General features: G+C 41.1%; 2 protein-coding genes across 3 annotated transcripts; both read right to left on the reverse strand.

The window, feature by feature from the left end:
• Positions 1 to 783: 783 nt before the first annotated feature.
• myoz2b (myozenin 2b) lies at positions 784 to 6,468 on the reverse strand. Of its 2 annotated transcripts, XM_056280605.1 has the most exons (6): positions 6,364 to 6,451; positions 4,781 to 4,897; positions 3,825 to 3,991; positions 3,209 to 3,290; positions 1,666 to 1,837; positions 784 to 1,555 (listed from the first exon to the last, which is right to left on the reverse strand). In XM_056280605.1, exons 2-6 carry the CDS (start codon positions 4,860 to 4,862, stop codon positions 1,330 to 1,332), a joined length of 729 nt encoding a protein of 242 aa, XP_056136580.1. In that variant the 5' UTR covers positions 4,863 to 4,897; positions 6,364 to 6,451; the 3' UTR covers positions 784 to 1,329. The 2 variants fall into 2 exon arrangements, with proteins under 2 accessions (XP_056136580.1, XP_056136581.1); XM_056280606.1 differs by lacking the exon at positions 4,781 to 4,897 and having other exon boundaries at positions 6,364 to 6,468.
• Positions 6,469 to 7,777: 1,309 nt separating this feature from the next.
• On the reverse strand, positions 7,778 to 25,508 carry synpo2b (synaptopodin 2b). Its single transcript, XM_056280476.1, has 4 exons — positions 25,391 to 25,508; positions 15,365 to 16,054; positions 12,303 to 14,311; positions 7,778 to 9,919 (listed from the first exon to the last, which is right to left on the reverse strand). The coding sequence occupies exons 1-4, from the start codon at positions 25,506 to 25,508 to the stop codon at positions 9,389 to 9,391; spliced, it is 3,348 nt and encodes a 1,115-aa protein (XP_056136451.1). The 3' UTR covers positions 7,778 to 9,388.
• Positions 25,509 to 26,478: the final 970 nt, after the last annotated feature.

Genomic DNA, 26,478 nt, shown 5'->3' on the forward strand with positions numbered 1-26,478 from the left:
AGGGCCACTCATAAGAGGGGGGGGGGTTCTGAGGCCCTGCCGCTGGGGGGGGGGGGCATGGAGGCCAGCAATAATCATGTTCATTCTAAATGTAAGCAATGATAATGGCAACACTTGCCATTGAGTGTGAACTGGCTAAACATATGGACTTTAAAGACATTATAAGGGACTTTGCATCCAGTAAGACAAGGAAAATGGCTGTATGCGAGGCAAACATGAAGCCATAAGATAAGAAATTGCATTTTCTACTAAGAAATGTGTGGCGTAAGTGTAGCAGATCTTTATTGAGCTTGGTGTGTTTAAGTGTGTAAAAGAGTTCTATTATGGTGTGTGTGTGTGTGTGTGTGTGTGTGTGTCTGTGTGTGTCTGTGTGTGTGTTTGCATGCCTATGCCTATGTAGCCCCCATTACTGAGCAAGTCTCTCTCAGTACACATGTATGTGTTTAGCAGGAAAGAGAGAGAGAGAAAGCACACATGCGTTTTTTTGTTTTGGTTTTTGGTTTTTTTTTTGGGGGGGGGGGCATTCATGAACCTTTTCAGGGGCCCAGCCATTTCTGTGGGCGGGCCTGTCCGCTGTCATAACAGCTGTTATACGAAAAGTCAGTTCTTTGTAAGGATTTTTCCTTTGAATTTTTTTTTTCAAAGGAAATTAATCATCTTAATTAAACATTTCATTTTATCACATTCAAAATCTGTATTTAGAACTGATTAGAATCCCCAATTTTTGCCTTTTCAATAATATCATCTTTGCGGATATCAATACAACTTACCAATTTACTTGTTTGCAGCTTGTTCTTTTATGGCATCATAGAAAGTCTCATATCATTTATTTACATATCGATCAGCTTGTTTTCACATTTCTTAAAGCAAAAAGCCAACATTTTCAGTACCCTTAGGTATTTTAGTACAGCCTTTTGCCTTAATGTAGTACAGATACCTTTTTGGCTATTTACATGATGTTCTTAGCATACTTTTATTCATGTGCAAGTAATGTTTAAGTTCATCACATGTCCAGGAAACCCCAAACTTAAGCTTAAAAGCCAGCAATTGATTGTCGTTCATTGTATATGAAAAATCAATAAAGATCTATGTGATTACTTACAATCCCATCACAGATTAAAAGAGGTTGTTTCAAGTTGCAGATCCAATATAATGAACCCCTAATTCTTGGTTAATGTTTTTTTTTGTCCTGCCATTCAAACATGAATAATGCAGTCAAGAAAGAATTAAAGCAGGGCTACTCTATGACTGTTACTGCACATTTTGGTTACAGGGCTTAGACCAAAAGGTTGCAACCAAAGTTATGATGCCAGATAACACAAGGCTCATCTAGAGGTCATCAGACTCAGGGACCATCATGGGCTCCAGAACAATTATGGGTAAGCTAAGAGGCCTGCCATCAGACATCCATCCCTGGGCTGTCCTGTTGAAGGTGGGCCGCTTTGTGCCTGGCTCCTGCAGTTCTGGGTACCTCAGGGGGTTCAGGTCCACCTCGGGGAGTTTGAATGTGATTCCTCTGGGAGCTTTGTCGAAGCCACCAAATGGGGTGGCAACCCTGCAATTCGGAGGAACCGTGTAAATGCTACATGTTTCAGCACTTCCTGCTGATGACATTTTGTTTCTGTAGGTCAAAGGAAAAAATAAAATTAAACAGCACTGACTCACCGGTTAAAGCATTTGTAGTCAGGAAGTTCGGGTCTTGATTCAGGGGCAGGCATTCCAAGTTTAAGAGTTTCAGCAAGGGCAGGATCGTTGATGATAGCCTGCTCCCACGGGGAGTGATAGGACTTTGACAAAGCTGTAGCATCGAACTTTTCAGCCGTCGTATCGTGCATATCTAGCCCCAAACAATCATACGCACACAAAAAGCCAAAGTAAGACAATAATATTTACATTTAGAAAACAGCATAATCAGAGATTATATCAGACTTGATATTTGTGAGGCTGTTGAGCAAATTTTTAACTTTTGGAGAGTGTGAGCACTGGGGTTTGAGGAAGAGGGGTATTAGGGTATGAACTGGGACAGTGACCAGAGACCACTTAACACGGACAGGCTGAATTGCCCATCATTGCTATCTGAAGTCTTAAAATAGTGCATGCTCCAAGTGTGCACGCATCCTTAAATGTGCCAAAACACACTTCACTGGGTTGCTGTGACATGACAGGACACCACAAGAGATCAAATCATTCCTTAAGGTTGGCTGGATCTCAATTGACTATTTAACAGTTTACCTCTTTGTGGTATGATAATAAATGTGTATCACCTGTCAAGTGAATGAGACTCTTTGAAATGCCATCAACAGCACTGCATTATTGAGGGACACAGATTTCTGAAAAAAGCAGACTTCTACTATCAATAATAGAAATATATCTTTACTCAGTGGCCAGAATAATGATTCACATAATGCTAACTTTGCCTCAACTACCAGAACAGCTATCATGAATTTATGATGCTTGGTTTTATGGATATGATAGTATCATGTCATGCACCTCCTGATTTCTGCAAGTGAGATGTTCTCAGATGAGCATTTCATATGTTGTCCTTGGACTAACCCTAACCCCAGGTCATGTTAACATATGGGCATTTGCCCATGCTTTCTTCCAGTGCCTGGACGGCAGCAGAAACCTTATCCCGAACCCTAACATTGTGTTGGATAAAAGATATGACAGCCCAGGGACATCAGGTCAAATGTTGATCTCAGACCGTCTCTCGCTTGCAGAGATCAGGACAACTTTATGTTATTATTATTATTCTTTTATTTGTTTTTTGCAGTCACTGTGCTGAATAGTAAAGTTTTTTCTGGATGGTAGCACACTTGCCCACCAATGTTGGAAGAAAAGTTAAACATGTTTCTATTGTTGGGAAAATGTATGCAACAATTCTAAATGAGAAGAAGAGAATGTGGGTGATATGAGGGCTGTGTATGCCACAAATGGTCGAGTTTATGAGTTTAAGATTTACAATTGTGACTGCTCAAAGAGGGTTGAATCAGTTCATCTGGATACAACATTTATTGACAGATATGTTTCATTTATCCACATGAACTGATTCAACCTTCTTTGATGTTCTTACCTGGCTTATTGAGCATGCATCAAAGACAACTGCGACTGATCCATGAATATGGTGGAGTTATCCTGCTATGTTGTTGAAGGTGATGAGGCATGTTATATCAAACCTGTACTGGCTGAGGAACACTGTCTTAACTACCTGGATCGATGTTTTGGTGATTAGGGGTGTTCCCATCTTCTTTAACTTCAATAGTTTCAGCATTCTCAGTTAAAAGATCACTCTGGAAAAGAGAAAGATGCAAACTCCCCTTACTGGCATTTTCTTTTCATATTTCATTCTTTCCATTCATTGAATTTGTTTATTGAATTCTGCATGTACACATACAAATGTGCGATGGTGCACACATTTACATGCATACGTGGAGACAGACATTCAGATCAACAAGCGCTGATAAGCAAAGGACAAACTCCTCAGCAAAGTGTTTAGGCAGCCACACATGAAACTGAGTCAAAAGCAAAATAGGAAGAAAACAAAAACGAAAAAAAAAAGCAAAATAGGGAAAGACCCCCCCAGGAATGTCTATTTATTTTCCTGTCATGTCACACTTTTTTGGAGAGTATTTTCTAATATTACATATACTTATTTTTTGACTTAATTCATATGAATTGTTCATTATGAATGCCATTAAATAAAGTGCAAGTCGAATCCCATCAAACCCAAATGACAGCAACAGGCAGCAAATCAAAGCTGATGCATGTAAAGATAACCATTGTTGTGTTATTGCATATGGCGAAGTTGACAAAATCTGACTTACATTTAGCTGTGCATTTGCCTCATTTTGGATACTTTCAAAAGTGTATTTCTCGGATCTCCTCTGGCGCATTTTGAATAGACGTGAACCTCTGTTGGACAGCAATGACAACTCCTCCAACATGATATCTTTTGGTGTACTGAGCTTTTTCCCAAGATCCATGTCGTCCCCTTGCAGGCAGCAAAAATAAGAAAGAAAGTGAATACAGGTTTCTGCATTTGGATGTGGCTTGACAATCATCTGTTCAGTATAGTTTCATATTACATATATGATGATATCAACGGTGAGCTAACAGTTAGCCAAGGTGAATTTTCTCAAATGAAAGACCCAATTTTCAGACGAAACATTTGCTTGCCATGATCACAGTGTGGAATATCATATAAAATCCCAAACACTCTGAAACAGAAGCATTTCACACAGTGTTCGAGCAACTTTTGGCGAATGAAAATGTTTTCATATCTACAGAAAATTACCCTGAATACAGTCATGGTGCTTATCAGCTGAGCCACCTCAGTCAAAATATCCAATGAATTTTTTTTAGATCATCTACCAAAATCTCCCTTAAATGCACACTTAAATTTTTTTTGTGCTAAGTCCTCTTATGGAAAATGAGTTATTGTTGCACGTGGGGCCTCCTTATTGAATGAACACAAGGCTTCTTCCACAGGAACAACCCTAGACAGAATGTGCCCCAGCTGCCACAGACCTTCACAATATCAAAACAGCTACACAGTTGGCACACACTCCTGCCCTCCCCTCTCCAGTCCACCCGCCCAGAAATAGCGTTTTGAAAAGGACAACGACAAAGGATTAGACACCAGCGGTAGTAAGTCAAGCCTTTGGCTTATTTATGACAAGTGCCAGAGAGGAGCCCTGACATTTTATACTCAGATCAAAATGAACATCCCCCAGTGGCAATGTGTTCTCCTCCAAAGTTGAAGTCTGGCTAAAGATCATACCATTGGTACCATGAACCTCTTGGCAAATAGCTGCTGCACGCTTCTTCCTCTCTGCAGTTGGCATTGTACAAAATTGTGACATTGTGGCTTTAGGAAGGGTGGCAGAGCCCTGGTGTACTGGAAACACATAAAAGACATACAATAGGATGTAGTTGCTCTGCCCAGTTAAACGTGAGGAATTTCTATTCCAGGCACTATGAATCCATTGGTAAATCATTGCAATACTACCCCATAGGTTGACACACTGGAATAAAGTGTCAGTCAGTAAAATGTAATAAGCATGTGTCGAGGATCCGCATTTCATACAGTTTGTTTAATGTCAGTGTAAATTTTTTAAATTTCTCAGCCAGCTTGTAATTTCTTTTAAAACTGCCAGTTGTGGTTGTTTTGTTCTTTTGCAAATATTACTATTTATTTATTTATTTGAATATTTTTGCAAATATTATAAATAGTATATATGAATATAATTTAAAATGTTATACAATGTTAACCTTTGATTATCCTTGTTAAGATTTTGCCTTAATTTAAAAGCCGCTGTCTCTAAATTGGAGCAGTCTGGTGAGGGGAAGTGGACATTCAACACCATCCTCCACAGCCAGTTCTATGATATAATACCAATAAACACTTCACACTGAGATGACGGGAGGATGCCCAGGATAAACCGATTTTCTTTGGATAGAGATATAATGTAATCATTTCAATCAGCATAAAGTAAACAAAATAATTAAAACAGACTCTGGGTCTACAAAGCCGGTTTTCCATTTCAGGGGGAGAAAAGTGGCACAGACATTATATGTTTGCATGGGACACGAGTGGGAAGTTAGCCTTAAATCACATCTGCTGTGTTTCAGCTTTTCATCCTATAATGGATCACTGTGGATGCTATAACCAGGGATGGGTTATAAATAAATCCTAAATCTACAAACCTACAAAATTTGGCTATGATTGGAATAACTTACAGCATGCGAACTCCTACATTAACAGGGATTTCTCTTAATACATCCATAAGCTATAAAATACAATAAATCATCTATATGAGGTTCAGGTTACATGTGCTGTTCTTAAAAAAAAATCCAGCATATTTCATCCAACATGAACTCCAACTTATTTTGATAAAGTCACAAAAATCATTATTTCCATACCAGACTAAATCATTTTATCTTTATTGTTAACGCATCCCTGTCCTGAAGTTACAATGGCTCATGTACTTAATCAGCGGTTTCCACTTAATGACCTTTCAACAGTGCATAGTGGAGATAAAAAAAACATGTTCAGTGGAAATAACAAAAATTTATCAAACTATAATTATGAAAATTCAAACAACACAATATCAGGATTATAAAATACAGTTTCTTATAATTTTTCCTCTTAATTACCATTGCAAGTGTCTATGCGGGTATCAAACATATCGTGTCAAAAATAAAAATGAATTCCTATAATCCATACAGAATGAACAGTAGAAGTAGCAGTACTTTGAAAACACAGACAGATAGATGAATGTTTGATTATTCCGACATAAGACTGATTTGTTTTACTTTTGCCTCAAAATTACAAACACATACACTGGCAGGGCTGGGCCATACCTGTGATGATGTCCCTCGTATGCAACCTGTATCCCTGAGGGGAGGCGAGGTGGCTCAGGTTTTTACTCTTTTCTAGACTGATCTTCCCTGATCCTCACACTTCTGGACACTAAAGCCAAACTGTGAGGGGGTCTCTGTGTCTGTTGTCAGTGGAATGCCGCTTACATCAATAGGCTAAATTTAACCTCCCAAACACTCAAACCGCTCACAAATGCCATGGGGTGGGGATAGTTAACAGTGAGGAAGAGAGGACGACAGCCAGGGCCAATGACAAGGGCTCTTCTTTCGGGCACCTGCTCCTCTGTCTTCTTGTTGAATCTTTTTTTTTTTTGAAGAGGACATGCCTCAGCGTTAACCTCTACGGGGTTCAAAGTATGGAAGCACCGTCTCTTTCAATGAGAGACTCGGTTGAGGGATCAAGTTGCGGGCATGAAACTTGTGTTGTCTTTCTTTTGCTGTGTTGTGTTACCATAAAGTGACTGTTGACACATGGCTAAGGGTGATGTAACCTGATGAAGAGGGGTTAATGGGCAGTGGCAGTCCAGCCTTGAGATGACGTAGTCTAGAAAAAGACTCTTCACACGGCGTCTTCTCAAATGATCAGCTGATTGGTCCTACAGCCGGACCTTTTGTTAGCTTAAGACACACTGTGACTCTCCTCTATGTGACATAGAAATGTATATGGGGGGTAATATAGCTATGTCTCTGATATTACACTGTAAAAAAACTCGTTTTTATGATAAAAAACTGGCAGCTGTCGTTGCCAGAACTTTACTGTAATAACTATGGTAGAACTTTTTCTACCATTATGGTGAAAGGATCGTAGTTGTTTTTATGTTAAAAACAGTATATCCATCCATTACCCACGCTGCTTGTTCCAGTTGGGTCACGGGATGCTGGAGCCTATAGTAGCAGTCATTGGGCAGCAGGTGGGGAGACACCCTGGACAGGCCACCAACAGAATATATTACAGTTAATTTCCATTATATAAACAATGCAAGGATATTTAACGGTTAAGTGTTTTTTTCCAGAAAAGAGATGTAAAAAATATTGTTTTAGCTGATGGTGTCTCACTGAGACAGAAACTGTATTCGACCTATTTAGAGTTTACGGTCTTCGACTGTCATGGTTTGATGGTTTTTCACTGTAAAATCTACATACATTTTTTAGTGTATGTAATATAGCTATTAATTATAAATGTTTTTGTCTGTTTCCACCTCCTTATATCATTCTTAAGAACAGGAATTATATTGTTGTGGCTGCCAATATCCACATTGTATTTGAAATAGAGCTAGCATGTGAAATAAAACTATTGTATTACGCAGTGTCCACAGTTTCTCCCTTCTGAGTCTTGTCCAAGTGGATTTTGTCAAGAAATAACATTCAAAATAAGATAGCACTTAAAGCATTTTCATTTCATTTTATTGAACTCTGCTTTTTGGAAGGTACAAACGCTAATGTTTCATTAAAGAACCAAATCTATATGGCCAGACCATTTGCAGAAATAGGCAATTACTTTCTGAAAAATGGGAATGCCAACGTTGCTAAAAAAAACTGACAGTAACATCCAAAAAAAAAAAGATCAAGTGGTGTGAAAATACTCTTAACACTGCAAAGCCACAAACGTTATCACTGGTGATGGAAAGATTCAAAAGATGCACACCCAAAAGGTTAATTCTCTTAGCAATGGAGGGCAAGTAAAATACAGTGATCAGAAGTTGCACTATCATAGAAATCCCAGTTTTTACCACAAGCTGCCAGCTTCCCAGAGGGTGTGAGGAACAATCTATAATTTCCATATTTGAGATAAACTGGTATTTCAGTAAAAATACTAGCATTTAGCTTTACATGGTTTCCTCAGAACGCTGTGGCAAGCGAACACCGCTGTGGCATTTAAAGATGACAGAGACATGTTAGGTAGATGCATAGTGGTGGCCATTGCTGCATGAAAATTACATAACCCACACAAAATACAAAACCTCAACTTAAAAAGTGGTTACAGAAGTGGTCACAACAGTGTGTGGCAGTGGAAAACTTGAAAAAAAAACCTAGCAAATTCACACAGCACTTTTGAATATGCATTACTTCTTGGTGCCACGCCCCTTGCAAACATTCAATTTAACCGGCGTTTTCATTGAGCAAACCACTCCATCTTGTTAAAAATCGGATCACCGAACATTTCACTTCACGTCTCCTTTCAACATTTGCTTCACTTTACATTAATGTACATTTTGCGTGGCTTAATTCCTTTCTAGATGACACATTACTTTGCATCACTGCTTTTGTTAAGAATCGAAAACTGTATGATATGATGAAGATTTGTTATTTATACATAATAAATCTTACATACCTTATCAATACTAAATGGTCTTAATCATAAATCTAAATTACTTTATCTAATTAAAGGTGTGGGCTCATTTTGCATCCTACCAGGAATCTCAAAACTGAAGGCAACAGCTTTAAGTAGTAAGACTTGATCAGCAACTATAGGGAGTAATTAGTAATATTAAATTTTATTTAATTGCCTTATAATTAGATTAGAATAGATTAGATTGTTTTATTAGCCACATGACCAAGGCCGGTGGAATTTGTTTTTGGTACAAGATTTTAGTGATCCATTTCAGGGCAATTTACTTTACAATCACTCAATCAATCAATCAATCAAAAACTATCACTACATTTTATGAATCAGTGTTTTATATTTTATGTGCTTTGAAAAAAGTGTTTAAAGCGTGCTATACATAAATAATAACTCATGACAGGTAAAAGCATGTTTTCCTCTTCAAGCTAGTAAGTGACCCAGTGTAAACTGATAATAAGAAAATTGCCATCCTGAAAGACATAATTCTCCTCAAGAAAATAAATATATGGTCAAAATGTCTCTGGGTTGACAATCCTGTGGGATAATTTTGACCTATAACATGCATCATCGATTTAGGATGAAAGATGTGCATACTATGGTATTGCTTTTGCATTTATTTGAACATATATTTCTCTCATTATGCTTATTTGAATCAGGTTGGTATTAACTTCTCTGGGCTGTGCTAAGCAAGGGAGAGTAATTTGTTGGGCGTTGTCCCATATATCCAATAAAGGCTCTACCACCAGACCTCAGAGGCTGAGCTGGTCTAAAGGGAGGCCCATAGAAAACTGGCTTCTCTGCTGATAAAGTCCTGCTCAAAGAAAGTGCTCGGAAAGCCGGGACTGGATGATACAGCCCCTTGCTCACATCTGGAGCATCAAGAGACACCCGGCACTTCCATTCAGCTGGAGGCTCTGGTAGAGATCTTCGCTGACCCGCAGCTTTGACATTAGCTGCAACAGATGACGGGAAGCTTTGGAAAGCAAAGGCCTCATCCACTGAACCAATGGGGCTTTTGGATGCTGCCACCCACGGTGAAGGGGGCTTGAAGGTCTTTTCTTGCCAGGATGTTTGTCGCTGTGCCGATACAGACATTGGCTGGAATTCAGGTGTGCCTACAGGTGACTGGCATTTCTGAGAGGGCACAGAGTTAAACCGCCTCGGCAAGCTTAGGGAATAGCTTCTGCCAAGTCCCTGAAAGAAAAGCATGGTGATGAATGATTGACATGACTCCAGCATTGCAGACTTTTGCTGCCATCCTCTGGTTCATGGAAGCTTGGTCAACAACAAAAAGAGCAACAAGAGGTGTTTATTCATCATGATATCCTTAATGGTAAAAACACATTTTAATACCATACAACTAAAGATGTGTAAACCAAACAGTTATGCACATACTTGCTCCCAGAGAATCCTACTGAAAGGGTCTGAATGACATTAATACTTTGATAATTTCTCATTAACGACATCCTGAACCAGCATTTATGACATTGCCACCACCACTTTGTAAAGCTAACTAAAGAGTATATCAGAACTTACCTGCTGCTCACGATTTAAGACAGGTGAAATAAGTGTTAATGAATTAAAGACATCAGAATGTCACAAATGTTTGTTTGGAACTATATATGCAAGTTTTTTTGTCCCCCCCCCCCAATTGTATAGCTGCATCTTTGTGCAGAGGGGAGCAGAAGCACCATTACAAATTTAAAAGACATAACCTATTGCAATTTTATTTTTTTATAGTTCCAGACATCACATTTCATGCTCAAACAGATGTGTTGGATCTGCAGTGGTAAAACAAACAAACGAGAGAGAAAAAAAGAACACTCATAAGCTTACTTGGTTTGAGCGATGAAGACAGCCCGGGCAGTGACAGTGGGTAATTTTCACTGTTTTTTTATAAAGTCAATATTGATAGCTATTCAGGGGCTGCATGTAGGATTTCACTGTCATATGCATAGAAAATATTATGAGCACATTTTGCATACCATTTGCATGATTTTGAGGCAGTGAGAAAGACAAAGGAAGGAATAGGAGAGAGTGATTTGAAAAAACAAGGCAATCAACAGAAGGCTGCAACAGTTTGTGAAACAAGAAGAGTACACAAATAAGACTGAAGAAGATCTTTAATAGCGTGATTATGCAGTGTACAAGTGCAATGAAATATCAGAAAGACAGACAAAGAGACAAACGGAACAAAATAAGAATTGTTTTACTTGGTAGCATTTTGATGTGCTATTTTCAAAATACTAACTCTTCCTTATATTGTTGCTGATGTTTGATATTAAGGATTAGGATTTAAGATGTTTGTCAGTCTCTCTGACAGTTAAGTGACTGGCCATACGTAACTCTTTTTTTTAAATTCCCATTGAAGAAGAAGAAGGAAACGAAATCATTTAAAGTCATGAGGGATAGTGATCACAAAGAACTTATTCTTTCAGCTATTTTGACACCATCAAAGTTTGGAATGAGACTGAAGGAAATGCAAATCATATGCATCCACAAAAAGTCAATTTATCTCCCCAATCACACTGATTATATAACAATATAATTATGATTGTTGGTTAAACTGTGGGTATTCTGTTACATTAATACAGTAGGCTTTTTTTGCTGACTTAAATTTGAGTTCATAATTTTTTGTATGCAGGTATCAATATCTTATGAACCTAGGTATCATATTATTTTCGCTATTATTTTAGGTCCATTGTGACTGTTTTAAATGTCATAAATATCAATGCACATTAGTTAAAAAAAAACCTCTGTTGAGATCCCAGCTGAAAAGGGCTTTTGAGACAGACATATTTATTCAATACTTTGAATAAAATTTACTCAGTAGCAGCACTTCCTGAGAATGCTAAACGTTATGCTAGTCTTGTTTCTTTTGGTCAGCTCTCATGCACCTCCCTCATTTTAGGAGGATGATAAGAAGGGCTGAGTTATTCCACTCTTGTTTATTCATACTATCTCATATCACCACATTTTTAATATCTGAAGGAAGCTTTCGTGCAGCACATTCTGTCTCCAATTGTGCATATCACTTTCTACGGATAACATTTTTGGCAGCTGGATATTGTCTTCTCCCTACACAGTGACCTACATTTTGCGAATGCAAAAATGTATTCAACTGTAAAGACCAACCTTTCGGGTTCTAGATGCATGCTTATCCAGGTGCAGGATTTAAAAAAATTTTTTAATCATAGCTGTATTTTGCTATATCAAGACAAATCATCATAGGTTAAAACTGCTATTGAAGGTTCATAGGTTAAAACTACTGTTGCATAACAACAGACCTCCACTGTTTGCCTGATAGCACTGGTTTTTTAGCAGAAAATGTTGGCCGAGGAGCCATTTGGCGTACGCCTCTAGCAATAAGGGATGCAGGGGAGAAAAGCACTAAGCTGTCATCACGAGATGGCTGGTGGGGAGTGCTTGTGGGCTGGATGCTTGGTGCCTGCTTATTGGTTATGTGATGGCCAGCAGATGTGACAATGGGCTTCTCATCCAGTTGCGCGTCAAGCGGCTTGTCAAGAAGCTCAGCTGATCTTGTGTGGTGGCAGATAGAGGGATGTTCAGGACTTACCGCTCCAGTTGACTTAGCAGTGGCTTTTGACTTGCTCTGATTAGTATGGTCAAAGGTATTATAGGAGGAGTGAGAAGGGGCAGAGCTACGTTTAGAAGTTGGTTTAAACTTGGAGATTGGTGCTGGAGATGTTTTGGGGCTTGGGCTTTTGACCTCAGTGACCGCCTCATATCTGAAGAGTGAAGAGTCCAACTGATAAGGCTGATGTTTCATCACATCTAAGGTATTGAGGTGCTTTGGGGGTGCTTTAGGCTTGCCTTTGGTCTTTGCTTGGATTTTGGGGCTTGTGGAAACAGGTTGCTTAGCTGCTGATGGAGGGTAGAAAGGTGCAAGGAGGGGATTGTATGATAACGGAGGTGGGGCACGGATGTTGGAGGAATATCTCCAAGAGTTAGGGAGTGAAGGGGTAGGGGAGGGGGATCTTGTTTTTTTAGCTTGCACTTTTTCACCATCCACCACAAACTTCTGCATACGTGATTGCCTCTTGGCAAAAAGCTCTGCACCTTTTCCCATCAGAGTTGGGCCATCAGAAGCACTATTACCACTTCTGTCTGAGGCCCGACCCCTTGGATAAGCAGATGCAGCTTTTAATGAGTTTGTTACTTGAGTTGGGCAAGACAAAACAGAGTTGGCAACACTTGATGACTTTTTCCCTGAGAATGAGGGTGTGTGAGATGAACTGTGGGTTGGACTGCGGGCCTTGATACTCACAGGTGACTGAGAGGTGTTGACTGGGGTCCAGGTATTAGTGAGTATTTGAAGTTGTGCTAGAGTTTTACCCGGTGCCCATGGGTTGGCCATCTGTTGGGCCTGCGAACAGTCTTGCTGTTCTGAGTAATGCTGAGTATGAGACCCCATAGGAACAAGCATAGATGGTGAAACCGGACTTCTTGGTGGGTTAATAAGATCATGAGAAGGACTCCTCCTTAACCAAGGTGGGCAGTTTGGGTTGATTGAAGGCTTTGGGGCAACTGGTGGGGGATTCTTGAGTTTCACTGATCGGGGTTGCATGAAGTTACAAGCCTCAGCCCCCAGACTAAAAAAGTCTTCCTCGGATTCAATATAGGACCTCCTTTCCACCTTGGATTGTAGGTAATGATCCGATGCTTGATCTGACATTGATGACTGTTTATTAGAGCCTCTCCGTTTTGACTCTGGTAAAATACCTGTCTTGATAGCCGGCACAGATATTCGTTCATCTCTTGAGGCAATTATGTCACCACTTGGAGACCATACCTTTGGGTTAGTATTAATAGGTACAGGTACTTTGAATTTCAGGTCATGCCTCTTTGCCACTGGGGCAATAACATCAGGTGACATGGGAGCAGGTGTGCTATCTTGAAATCCTAGGAAGGGCTTAGCTGTTCTGTTTGGCACCAAGGGTCTTGGAATAGGAGAGAGATGGTTCATCTGTTGAGTGTTTTCTTGGTACTGTAAGTTCTGGTTTAGCCCTATATCCATGTGTTTTTGATTTGCCTGATGAGAAGATTGCGCATATGATTTCTCTATGTCATAGATATTTTGTATCTGTGTTTGTTCAGGCTCTGTAATGGCTTCCACTAGTAAGCTTTTACGCCTCAATTCTTCTTGCTCTACTGCGAGCTCATCCATCCGCTGGCGACGTTGGGCAAACATCGCAACACCCTTTCCTTTGGTTTCTGGTAGTGCCTCCATTTCTCGAAGATTCTCCCAATTCAAATCAAAATGTTCCTCTCGCCAATAGAAGACGTTCTCCTCTGGCTCAGAATCACTTGTTGCCTCAAAGTTAAAACCAATTGAGCTGGCTTCTTCAGTTTCTTCCTCAATTTGGCCTTCGTTATCAAGTTCATTCACACCAGTCCCGTAGCTCACAAGTGTGTACTTCTCAACCCTCTGACGTCGTCTCTTAAACAGTAAGGCTCCCTTATTTTGAGGGTTTGGCGCATCGGTTAGAAGCCGAGCAATGCGCTTACATTTAGATTTGGTCTCCTTGACGTGTTTCTCTGACTGACTCTCAACGTGGCTGAGTCCTGAAGGTGTGGGGGGGGGGGGGTGGAGAGAAAGAGAGAGAGTGAGATAGAGAGGGAGGGAGAAGGAAAGAAGGATTTGGAGAAAAAGCATTGCTATATGGTTTTCTTAAACTTGCTTGAGTACAGTTTAACTATTTGGCATTATTTGATAAATTTTTCTTTCATGGCAGGCTTTTTTTTCCAGATACACTGTGAAAGATAAGTGATGCAACACAAAATGGCAAAAGTTTATCACAATAATAGAACAGATGCTGAGCAATCATTAGAAATATTAGTTACTGTCAAGGCAAGATTAAATTAGCTCCAGTGATCAGTGTAACATATGTATAAGATCTGATGACATTATTATTATCATTATTGTTGTTACCATAACATTATTATTATTGTCATTATGTTCTTGATGAGTTCTTGTAGCACTCTAAGAAGTAAGACGAAATCAAAGTGTTCTTGCTGAGGCAAGCGCACTAATAAAAGGACCATATTCGCTTATAGCTATGTAAGAGGGTCCATGAAGCAAACGAGGGACTAACTTTCCATTGCAGACAAGTCTCACGATTGGAAAAGGGATCGGGTGACCAGCCAGGGTGACATATGCTGGTGTCTGTCAAATGTGTTTCTGGCAACCTCATCATGGGCATGGTCATATTTTATTCTTATCCTGCTCTGACTATCAAAGCCCATGGGGGTATTCACCGTTTAAGTCAACTTCAAATAGCCGCATAATGTGGCATGCAAATAACTTGGTACCCATGGTACTTTGAAGAAATCATTTATTGCTGCAATGAAGTTGCTTTTGTTCATATAGTATCAACAATATCTGACAGCTTTTACATTTTCAGTAACACAAAAGACATCAGATATTAAGTGTTATTCATTATTTTGTGCCCAAAACACAGCATTTGACCCAACTCCTACATGTTACATACCCAATCTATGAATAAATAAATAACTGAATTATGAGACTAGATTTCACTGCATGCTGTATAGTTTGCACAACTGGCTACTTATGCAAATTTGTAACCTAATGAACGAGAGTTGAGGCTATCTACTTACGTGTATGCTTTGCCCTGCGCCTGTCGGGTCTGCAAAGATCTGTGTCAGACTCAGAGTTGCACCTCTCTGCCTGCTCAGCACCCTCAGCTGAAATTCCAAAGAAGACAGGAGCAGGAGGTGCTTCACTGCTCCCTCCTTCCTCTGAAGATTCAACCTTCCTATTCCCTGAGCTTTGACTCCTTGTGTCACCCTGTGGTTCTGGGGTCAGGATCAAGGCCAGGGTCATATCCCCACAGCCAAAAGAGGAGGAGGAGGAGGCAGGCGAGGCAGACTGCGTCCGTGATACCTGACCTGCATAAGAATGTGAGGTGTTGATCTGAGGAGACTCTGTGGTACACCTTTTGGATTTGCAAACCTTTTGGCTATTAATTTCCTGGTTCAAAACATTCTCCTGACTTCCACTTATCTCAGGGAGCGACTTTTGCCTACATAGGGACTCCAGTTCTTGTGACGGAGGGCTTTCTGAGAGCTCTGCATCAGTGTTTGGAGTATGAGTAAGCCGTGTGTCTGAGCAGGGGTCAGCATCAGACACAATATCTTCATTGCAGGAGTCTGACATGTAAAGTTCCTGGGAACTATCTGAGCCCAACCAAGTGACTATGTGACCATTATTCTCTGGGTCTTCAGCCTCAGGGTCCATCTCCAATGTTGTGTGCACGTTCACAAGGTCCTGGATGTCACTTAAAATACCTTTGATAAAACAAAGACAATAGATTCAGCCCAAAAATACCTTTTATTCTATATAGACACGAGACATTTTAACATGGTCAATATGACTTAAAATCACATTTGAATATAAGCTTGTTTTGCCAGTGTTAGTTTATTTATCCACCCTGCTGGTGAATTTCAAGTACTTTTTCTGCACATACACAGATATTGCTGGAGTTGTACTCTTTGTTACATATGAAATATATGAAACTACCATGCAGCTGATTAATTAAATTCCTATCCCCAATAGGAAGCACAGACTTATCCTGGCAAAGTAATCAGAAGCTGCCACCCCTCTACATGGAATGGTATGCAGGAGCACTGGGGATACAGCAGTCACATACAAAACCCAAAGCAAAACAACTGGGTGGCTGTTTTCCAAACTACTGTTTATACAATGATGGTTTCCCCCCCCTTCTTGTTCTCATCAATCTCCACAAAGAGAATCAATGTGTGTCAGCATTTCCATTTAAGAACCTGATCTCAAAGACAGTATGTTTTATCTATGGTGGAACTCTTGGGCCACCTCCCTCCTTACATAAATCAAATATCTGTTTTCTTTTGTGAAACATATTTGCTTGGGCCTCTTTTTGTGCCCTGGTCCATCTCTATATCAAAATCAAACATGGTCAGTATTTCTAGCCAAATCTACTGGGTTGCTCGATGGAATTTTCTTTCTGGTATGTATATTATCTATACCAGGCATATAGATCAGAACAAAATAATGACCCTCATTCCAGTGATTGTAAAATGCAACACCAAAATCATATATAAAAATAAAAGATAAAAAAATGAATGTATAGCTGTGCACCGGCCTTTGTCTGAAGGAGGTAGGTTTGTGGACCAGGATTTTGATCATGTACAAACAGTGCTTCAGGTCAATTCTGAAGAACAGCCCAAAAACTGAAGCATTCAAAACTGCTTAGTTGTCGGTAGATGGCAATAAAACTTTTAGGTCCGAGAAGAAAGTATTTTACTGGCCAACACGGTTACTAACCAATCTCAACCAGATGGTGGCGCTATATCTCTGCAGATCGGCATCAGGGATATTCCTCTGAGCACGTTTTTATTTTTTTTTAAACTACTACTACTTTCGGCTGCTCCCGTTAGGGGTCGCCACAGCGGATCATCTGTTTCTATCTCTTCCTGTCCTCGGAATCTCCCTCTGTCCCACCAGCCACCTTCATGTGTTTCCTCACCTCATCCAAAAACCTCCTCTTTGGTTTTCCTCTTTTCCTTGTTCCTGGTAGCTCCATTTTAATTTATTTTTTTAAATGTATATATATGTAAAAAAAAAAAGCTGTGGTCCAGGCTCTCTCATGATATATAGTCAGTCAGTCAAACTTAATAGCATGGCCTGGTTTGGCTCAGGTTAAGAATGTGCAATTAGGCACCTATCACTTAATTCCAGACCACTTCTACACTCCTATCACATGCTATACACTTGGCTGTTTAGACCCACAACCACTCATATACACTAACACACACACACACTAACACACACTCATGCATATGCATATATAACATACACTATACAATTTGGGGGTATGAAACTGGAATTTAGAGCAGAACAAAGGTTGTAGCCCACATTGGTGGCAAAAGACTACCAACCAAAAAAATCCTTAACTTTTCACATGACAGGGCTCCCTTCGCATTTTCTCTTCTCACCAACTTAGTGATCTGACCAATTATCAGTGGATTTAGAGCAGTACTCTCAACTATGGGAAGAAAATATGAAAAATACTGTTAAAAATAGGAAATGAGGAAGCTTTGCTAGCAGCATCTGCTCTTACTTCACTCTTTAACAGTATAATTCTAGTGCAAAAACAAAAAACAAAACATCAGGAGATATTTATATAAAACTACTATTTACAGCAAACCATCTTTAGCCAGCACTTGATCATAGATCTTTCACATAAAGGATGGATAATCCTCATAGCTGCATGCCATGCTGCCCAAAATTTGTTTTTAGTTGTGAAATTCAAACCTACGTCCACCTGCAAACTGCAACTGCAGCCTGATTGCAACACCTCAGGCTATTTAGCAATCCAGCAATGACATAGCACATCAAAGTATTTGGCAATTAAATCAATGTAGTAAATGGTTAGGATAGTATTACCAATGTCTGTAGCTCTACCCCCTTCTTATCTAATTTCATGATCATGTAAGAAAGATATGTTTCAGATAGGTTTCACACTAAAAACAATGCTTGCAAAAAGTGATAGAGGCCTGTTAACAAAATTGCATTGAGATATCATTTTCATGCACACGTTGCACATGCTTTACACCAGTGGTTCTCAACCTTTTTGGGGTCCTGGACCCCCTGCGTATTTTTGATCTACCCTGAGGACCCCTCCACCTGATCTTGGGGGAGGGGGGTTGCAATTTGATAGAAACAGTAGAAACTGCATTTTAAATTGCATTATAGCATTTATTCACTCTTTGGGGCAAAAATAAGAGCTTTCAGTTGTAACTTAGATATAGTTAACAAAACAGAATTCTTATGCAGTAACTTTCAGATATATGTAACAAAACAGAATATGTATTCAGTAACTTTCAGATATATGTAACAACAGAATTTTTATGCAGTAACTTTTAACAATGCAAACGGGAGCGAGATCTCTTATTAAAATACAATAAATTACACTTGTGAAACAGATGTAATTGGAGAAAAAAGTCATGTTACCATTTATACACTGCTCAAAAAAATAAAGGGAACACATAAGCAATGCAATGTAGCTCCAAGTCAATCACACTTTTGAGATATCAGCCTGTCCAGTTAGGAAGCAACACTGATTTGTGAATCAATTTCACCTGTTGGTAAATTGTCTAATTTCCACCTGGTGGAAATTAGACAATTTGCAAGACAACCCCTATAAAAGGAATGGATTTGCAGGTGGTGGCCACAGACCATTTGCCTGTACTCATCTTTTCTGGCCGATCTTTGGTTAGTTTTTCATTTTGCTAGTGCCCTCACCACTAGAGGTGGCATGAGGCGGTATCTGCAACCTACAGAAGTTGCTCAGGTAGTGCAGCTCATCCAGGATGGCACATCAATGCGTGCTGTGGCAAGAAGATTTGATGTGTCTCCCAGCACAGTGTCCAGAGCATGGAGGAGGTACCAGGAGACAGGCCAGTACACCAGGAGACGTGGAGGGGGCCGCAGGAGGACAACAACCCCGCAGCAGGACCGCTATCTGGTCCTTTGTGCAAGGAGGAACAGGAGGAGCACTGCCGGAGCCCTACAAAGCGACCTTCAACAGGCCACTAATGTGCAGGTTTCTGCTCAAACAGTGAGAAACAGAATGCATGAGGATGGTATGAGGGACGACATCCACAATTGGGGCCTGTGCTCACAGCCCAACACCGTGCAGCCCGATTGACCTTTGCCAGAGAACATCTTGGTTGGCAGATTCGCCATTGGCGCCCTGTGCTCTTCACAGATGAGAGCAGGTTCACACTGAACACATGTGACAGACGTGAGAGAGTCTGGAGACGCTGTGGAGAACGTTCTGCTGCCTGCAACATCCTCCAGCATCACCGGTTTGGCGGTGGGTCAGTGATGGTCTGGGGAGGCATATCCTTGGAGGGCCGCACAGACCTCTACGTGCTAGCCAGAGGTACCATGACTGCCATTAGGTACCGAGATGAGATCCTCAGACCCATTGTCAGACCATATGCTGGTGCAGTGGGCCCTGGGTTCCTGCTCATGCATGACAATGCTCGTCCTCATGTGGCCAGAGTGTGTCAGCAGTTCCTGTATGTCGAGGGCATTGATGCTATGGACTGGCCTGCATGTTCCCCAGACCTGAATCCAATCGAGCACCTCTGGGACATCATGTCTCGTACCATCCGCCAACGCGATGTCGCACCACAGACTGTCCAGGAGTTGACCGATGCCCTGATCCAGGTCTGGGAGGAGATCCCTCAGGAGATCATCCGTCGTCTCACCAGGACCATGCCCAGACGTTGTAGGGAGTGCATACAGGCACGTGGAGGCCACACACACTACTGAGCCTCATTTTGAATCGTCTTGAAGAATTTTCACAGAAGTTGGATCAGCCTATGTTCTCATTTTCCACTTTGATTTTGAGTATGATTCTGAATCCAGACCTTAATGGGCTAATGATTTTGATTTCCATTGATCATTCTTAGGTTATTTTGCTCTAAACACATTCCTCTGTCTAATAAATAAAGATTTTCAGCTGAAATATTTCATTCATCGAGGTCTATATTGTGTTTTTAGGTGTTCCCTTTATTTTTTTGAGCAGTGTAGTTTAGATAGATAAAGGTCTCAGTCACATTTGAGTAAAATAATCCTATTTCTATAACTGTCATAGGATCTTTTTTTTAAAGATATTTTATTTTCACGGACCCCTTGCAATTACACCACGGACCACTAGGGGTCCGCGGACCCCCGGTTGAGAAACACTGCTTTACACCATATTGATAACTGTTGTATATTTACACCATACATGTGTTCCGAAAATGTTAAGTAAAGAGGAAGTTACACTCGGTACGTTCACCAAATAAAAGGTGTTTTTATTTAACATTAACATCGGCCATAGTCTCTGAACCCAGAGCCACACCCTAAGCTCTTTCTTTTATGCAAACAGCATAACTAATAACAACCTGTCCATGACGAGGTCACCAATCATGAACAGTTTGGACATGAACCACTCGTCAAGATTGGAGCTGTGTTGAGAACACCACAACTCCTTCCCTGTAAATCCATACTTCCATGTTTTGTTTTTTTTACAATCAGACATCTGCATCTCACAGTCACAGATGCGGTCTTTCAGGAGGATGTCTTTTTCCTCACTGGACAAGTGTTCAGTTTAACAACCTGCGGTAACCTGCGGTGGCGGTGCTCTTGATTTTTCCTCCACAGTATGTGACAAAACTGTTGTTCCAACTCATTGTCTGCCCTGCACTCATCATAGTCCGAACATGTTCCTAGACAAGGAGAGTCCTCTCCCTGTGTAAACCGAGTTTGGTTTCTCTTGGTACTCAGCATTTGATTTACATGTCTTTTCACACAATTTCCTTTCAACACTAAGTTACTGGAGCCAACACTTCACGTATTATGCCATTCAACCATTTCTCCCCTCCCCTGTAGTTCTTCACTAACACCTGTTGGTCAATCATGAAAGACCTGACATGAGGAAGGTTTTGTTCCTTTTCAGTTTGCATTTGCTGAGAGACCTGAGGTTTGATAAGTGACAACCTGGTTCACACCTGTCTTCTTAGAAGTAGCTCAGCTGGGGTCTTTCCTGTCTTAGTATGGGGTGTGTTTCTGTAACCAAACAGAAAATTTGCCACATAGTGCCCAATTGTTATATTACCAATGGCTCAATTCTTGGCTAGTGATTTCTTGAGATTTTGCACTAAGCTTTCAGCTAGACCATTACTTGCAGGATGGTAAGCAGGCGATTTGACGTGTTTCACTCCAATTTTGGTTAGAAATGACCCAAATTCTTGTGATACAAACTGAGGTCCATTGTTTGTTAATACTTATTTTGGTAGCCCACAAGCAGCAAACAAATGTCTCAGTACTCCTGTTGCTTTAGCTGAGGTGGTAGTGTGCATGTGAATGATCTCTGGCCATCTAGCATATGCATCCATCACTACCAAGAACTTCTGCTTGTTGTCTTCAGCAAAATCTAGATGTATTCTTCCCCAGGGACTTCCAGCCCATTTCCATGTATGTACTGGTGTGGTAACAGGCATACTACACTGCTGTTGGCAAAAAGTACACTCACTCACTTCACGTTCAATACTTTCATCTAAAGTGGGCTACCAGAAGAGACTTCTGGCCAAGGATTTCATCTTAACCGTTCCCCAGTGGTGCTCAAGCAATTCTGAAATTGAGAAATAAATAAGGCATCAGCATTGCTATGCTGTTCAGATCACTTGTATTGGATTTCATATGTATATGCTGCTAGAATTAGAGCCCATCTTTACATTCTAGTGGCGGCCAGCATTGGCACACCTGTTTTTGGCCCTAAAAATTGCAGCAATGGCTTGTGGTCTGTCAACAAGAGGAACTTCCTACCACAAAGCTATTCATGGAACTTCATAACCCCAAATACCACACCAAGTGCCTCCTTCCCAATTTGCGAGGAATTTTGTTCAGTTTTTGTCAACATTCTTGATGTGAATGCAACTATTATCTTGCTTCCATCTTTCATTTTATGGCTAATTGCAGAACCAACCCCATAAGGGGATGCATCACAGGCCAGAATGATGGGTAACTCAGGGTGATAATGTCCTACCACTTTGTTGGACTGGAGGGATTTCTTAGCATTATCAAATGCACTCTTGACATTTCTCAGACCACTTCCAGATTGCATCTTTGTGCAGCAATGCTGTAATCGACTGAATCAATGTAGATAGATTAGGCATAAACTTCTCAAAGTAGTTTAACAGAGCTAAGAACAATCTGAGTTCAGTTACATTTTTCGGAACTGCAGCCTTCTGGGTAGCATCTGTCTTTTCTTTCATTGGGTGGACGCCTGTAGCATCTATGACATGCCCTAAGTATGATGCACTGCTCTGCATGAATTCACACTTTTCCCATTTCACCCTGAGATTGTGGGCTTCTAGTCTCCTAAGAACCTCTTCTAAGTTACATAGGTGACTCTCTGTATCCCTCCCAGTTAGCAAAATATCATCTAAATAACAGATGACACCATCCATGCCCTGAAAGACTTGAACAATTATCTTTTGAAAGATTGCTGGTGCGCTAGCGACACCATATGGCAAACAATTGTAATGATACAACCTTTTTTGCATATTAACAGTCAGGCAGCATTTGGAGCTTTCCTCTAACTGCACTTGTTGATATGCCTGTGACAAGTCTAGTTTGGTAAACTTTTGACCTCCCGACAACTTTGCAAACAGATCTTGGGTGCTGGGTAAAGGATATTGTTCCACATTCAACCATGGATTTATGGTGACTTTGTAGTTGCCACATATTCTTACCCTGTCATCTTTTTTTGGTATGCATACTATGGGAGCCTTCCATTCGGTGTAGTTAATAGGTGAAATTACTCCCTCTGCTTCTAATTTTGACAGCTCTCTCGACTGCTTCTCACAGTGCATAAGGTACAGTTCTTGGCTTACAGAACCTTGGTACAGCGTCTGCAGTTATGCAGCTTTGCTTCAATGCCCTTCAGCTTACCTAGCTCAGGTTTGAACACGGGTGCATATCTAGCACACATATCATCCGCTGTTTCTGCAGCCACTCTATTGACTCTTGACCATTCAAGCTTTAACTGGCTGATCCATCTCTACCCATCAATGCAGGGCCCTTTCCTCCCATTACTTATAGTTCTAGGTTTTTAGAGAGTTCCTTGCATTTCACCCTCACTGCGAATTTGCCTTTCAGTTTCAATTACTCTTGACTGTACGTTTTCAACACACACTTTGCTGGGCTGTTTCATTGACTTAAACCTGTGCTTATACAGCCTTTCAGATCTGACAGAGACAGCTGCGCCAGAATCTACTTTTTCGCCCTGGTACCATTTACCCTGACATACACATAGTACGGTTTCACAATGTCAGCTGTACCCAACTCCATTGTAAAAAGTTCAGCCCCGCCACAGCCCAGAGTCTCACCAGTGTCAATGTCCTGCACAGCATCAGCCATGCACCTTGATGGCACACCATGGTCTTTTCTCTCGAACGGGAACTAGGGATCGTTGCAAACTCGATGTCTGAAGCTGGAGAGCATTGCAATCGTCATGCGCTGGGGAGCATTGAAATCACGGTCCACCTCACTCACACTAGAGAGAATTGAAATCACGGTCCGTCTCGCGCCGGGGAGCGTTGAAATCACAGTCCGTCTTGCGCTGGGGAGTGTTGCAACATCTACTCGGTACAGTTTCCAAATGCTTTGCCCATTTTGGTGGCTTGTCACTGGCTCCTTCCTTACGTGAACGGCATGCTTTTGCGATGTGCCCTTTTTTCTTACACTCGCGGCACTCCACTTCCTTGAGTCTGCACTCATCTGGTCTGTGGTCCTCTATGTTACAATTATAACACGGCTTCCCACTAGCTTCAGGCTTTCTCATAACCTCTGTGCTTTGCATTGGCTTTCTTGTCAGTCACGTTAGCCTTGTATGTTTTCTGTGAGAACTGCTGAGCACTGCACTTTGTTACTTCATATGTAAGCCCCAAACGGTCTCTTAGCTCCGCGTGCCGAATTCCACAGACAACTCTATCATGCAGTGCCCCCTCTAAAAAGGCCCCAAACTTGCACGTGGCAGCTAACTTTCTCAAACTTGCAATGTACTCACTTATTGACTCCCCTTCGAGTTGATTCCTTCTGTGAAACTTGCATCTTTCGGTGATGATGTTGGTTTTGAGGGCTCATCTGGCGCACGCAAATCCATTAGGAAGCTGTGCGACCACTGTGAGAAACACCAACTTGGTGTTCTCCACTTTTGGGTCCAAGCCATTAGCTGCAAAGTACTGCTCCAGTCCCTGTCGATAACAGTCAAAACTTTCTTCAGTTTCTTCAAAGTGAAAATCTTCTGACTTCCCGAATACCATTTTCTGTTAGAAACGCCTTTCATTCACGGAACGCCACTTTCTTAGTCTACTGCTGCCTCAGCAGAGTTGCTCAACATGCAAACTCTGTTTTCCAACTTAACAAATCCCATCCTCATCGCCAAACTGTTATATATTTACAACATACACATGCTCCGAAAATGTTAAGTAAAGAGGAAGTTACACTCAGCAGGTTCACCAAATAAAAGGTATATTTTTATTTAACATTAACCATGTTGTGACTGTCTGCCTAATAAAGAATAATGCCAGGTACACTCAGTTGTCTGGGAGTTTGATTTTTCTGCTCGTTTAATTTTGTCCTGCTAGTTACACATTCGTGGTAGACCGCATGATCGCATTAGCTTGACCACTACTGCTACATCTGCATAGTGCATTATGGGTAATGTAGTAATCGCCCCTTTATCCGGCAGTCCTAAACATTACATCTCCCTCCAAAAAAAAACAAACTAGTGTGCAAATATACAAAAGGCACAGATATATAAATGGCACATAACCCAACAGTCTTGTAACATCACCTGCGTCCTGAACTTAAGTAAACAGTAGCTGATATAACAAATAATAAACTGTTTTCACATCAGGATACAGTCATAAACGGAGTACACCTCACATAACAGGTAAGTTGTTTTTCACATAAGTTTTTTGTTTGTTTGTTAGTTTCATGCAACATTTTTCTTTTTCTTTCTTTTTTGATAGGGCAGCGATCCCTCTACACCCTTTTCAATCAATTATAAGTCAAGGACTTGCCTTGGCTTAATGACACGGCGAAACCTCGTGTGGAGACGAGGCTCAGAGTAATTTGGTTCACACACAGAACCATGGTGAGGTTCCTGTTCCCCTTGTCCAGTGACCTGATCATCTTCATTGCTCTCAGGCTGTTGTGTGTTGGGTGTGTAATTGTCTTCTCGGGTGTCGAGAAGGTGCCGTCGGTTGCGTCTGAAGGTCTGTCCATCGCTGGTTTCGATGCGCTAGGTCCGTGGAGTTTCTGCAGCCTGGATTACTGTTGCTGATTTCCACCTGCCATCTTCCTGCTGGAAGCGGATGGGCGTTCCGATGTGCAGAGTCGACAGAGGTCTAGTAGACCTGTTGTAGTGCTGTTGCTGACACCGCTGGCATTTCTCTCTCCTTGTTCGCACTGTATTCTGAGGGGTTACTTGAGGTCGTAGCTGCACTGCTGTTGTGGGTAAGACAGAGCACAGCCTGTGGCTCATCAGGATCTGTGTTGGAGTTTTGAGGCCATCGACCAGTGTATTCCTATACTCCAGCAGGCTAAGGTATGGGTTTTTCTTGTCCTCTTTGGCCTTTGTGAGGATCCGCTTTGCAGTCTGGACAGTCTTTTCAGCTAGACCGTTGCTCTGGGGATAATAAGGGTTTGAAGTAACATGCTGAAAACTCCATGACTGTGCGAACTGTTAGAATTCCTGTGAGCTGTAACATGGCCCGTTGTCACTAATTTTTGGTATGCTATGTCTAGCAAACACGGCTTTCATTTTATGGATGACAGCAGCCGTGGGGATGTTGTGCAGGTGGTCAATTTCGAAGTACCTGCTGAGGTAGTCACATATGACAATGTAGTTTTTAGAATTCCAGGAGAATAGATCTGGTTGGCACAAAGACCTGCACCCTCGCCAGCCCTTTCTGGATAAGATTGCCCACTCCTGCTCTAGTAGCGTATGGTCTGATTCCACTGTTACCCGTCGCCCATAGATGTATTCATGGAATCTCTTACACCCATACAGGACTGCATAAAGCTCCCTCTCGATTTGGGCATAATTTTGCTCTGTGTTATTGAGCAGTTTTGAGGCATATGCAACAGTTCTGCCTTCCTGCATTAT

This window comes from Lampris incognitus, chromosome 5 (assembly GCF_029633865.1).
Source record: "Lampris incognitus isolate fLamInc1 chromosome 5, fLamInc1.hap2, whole genome shotgun sequence".
NCBI classification, from domain to species: domain Eukaryota; kingdom Metazoa; phylum Chordata; class Actinopteri; order Lampriformes; family Lampridae; genus Lampris; species Lampris incognitus.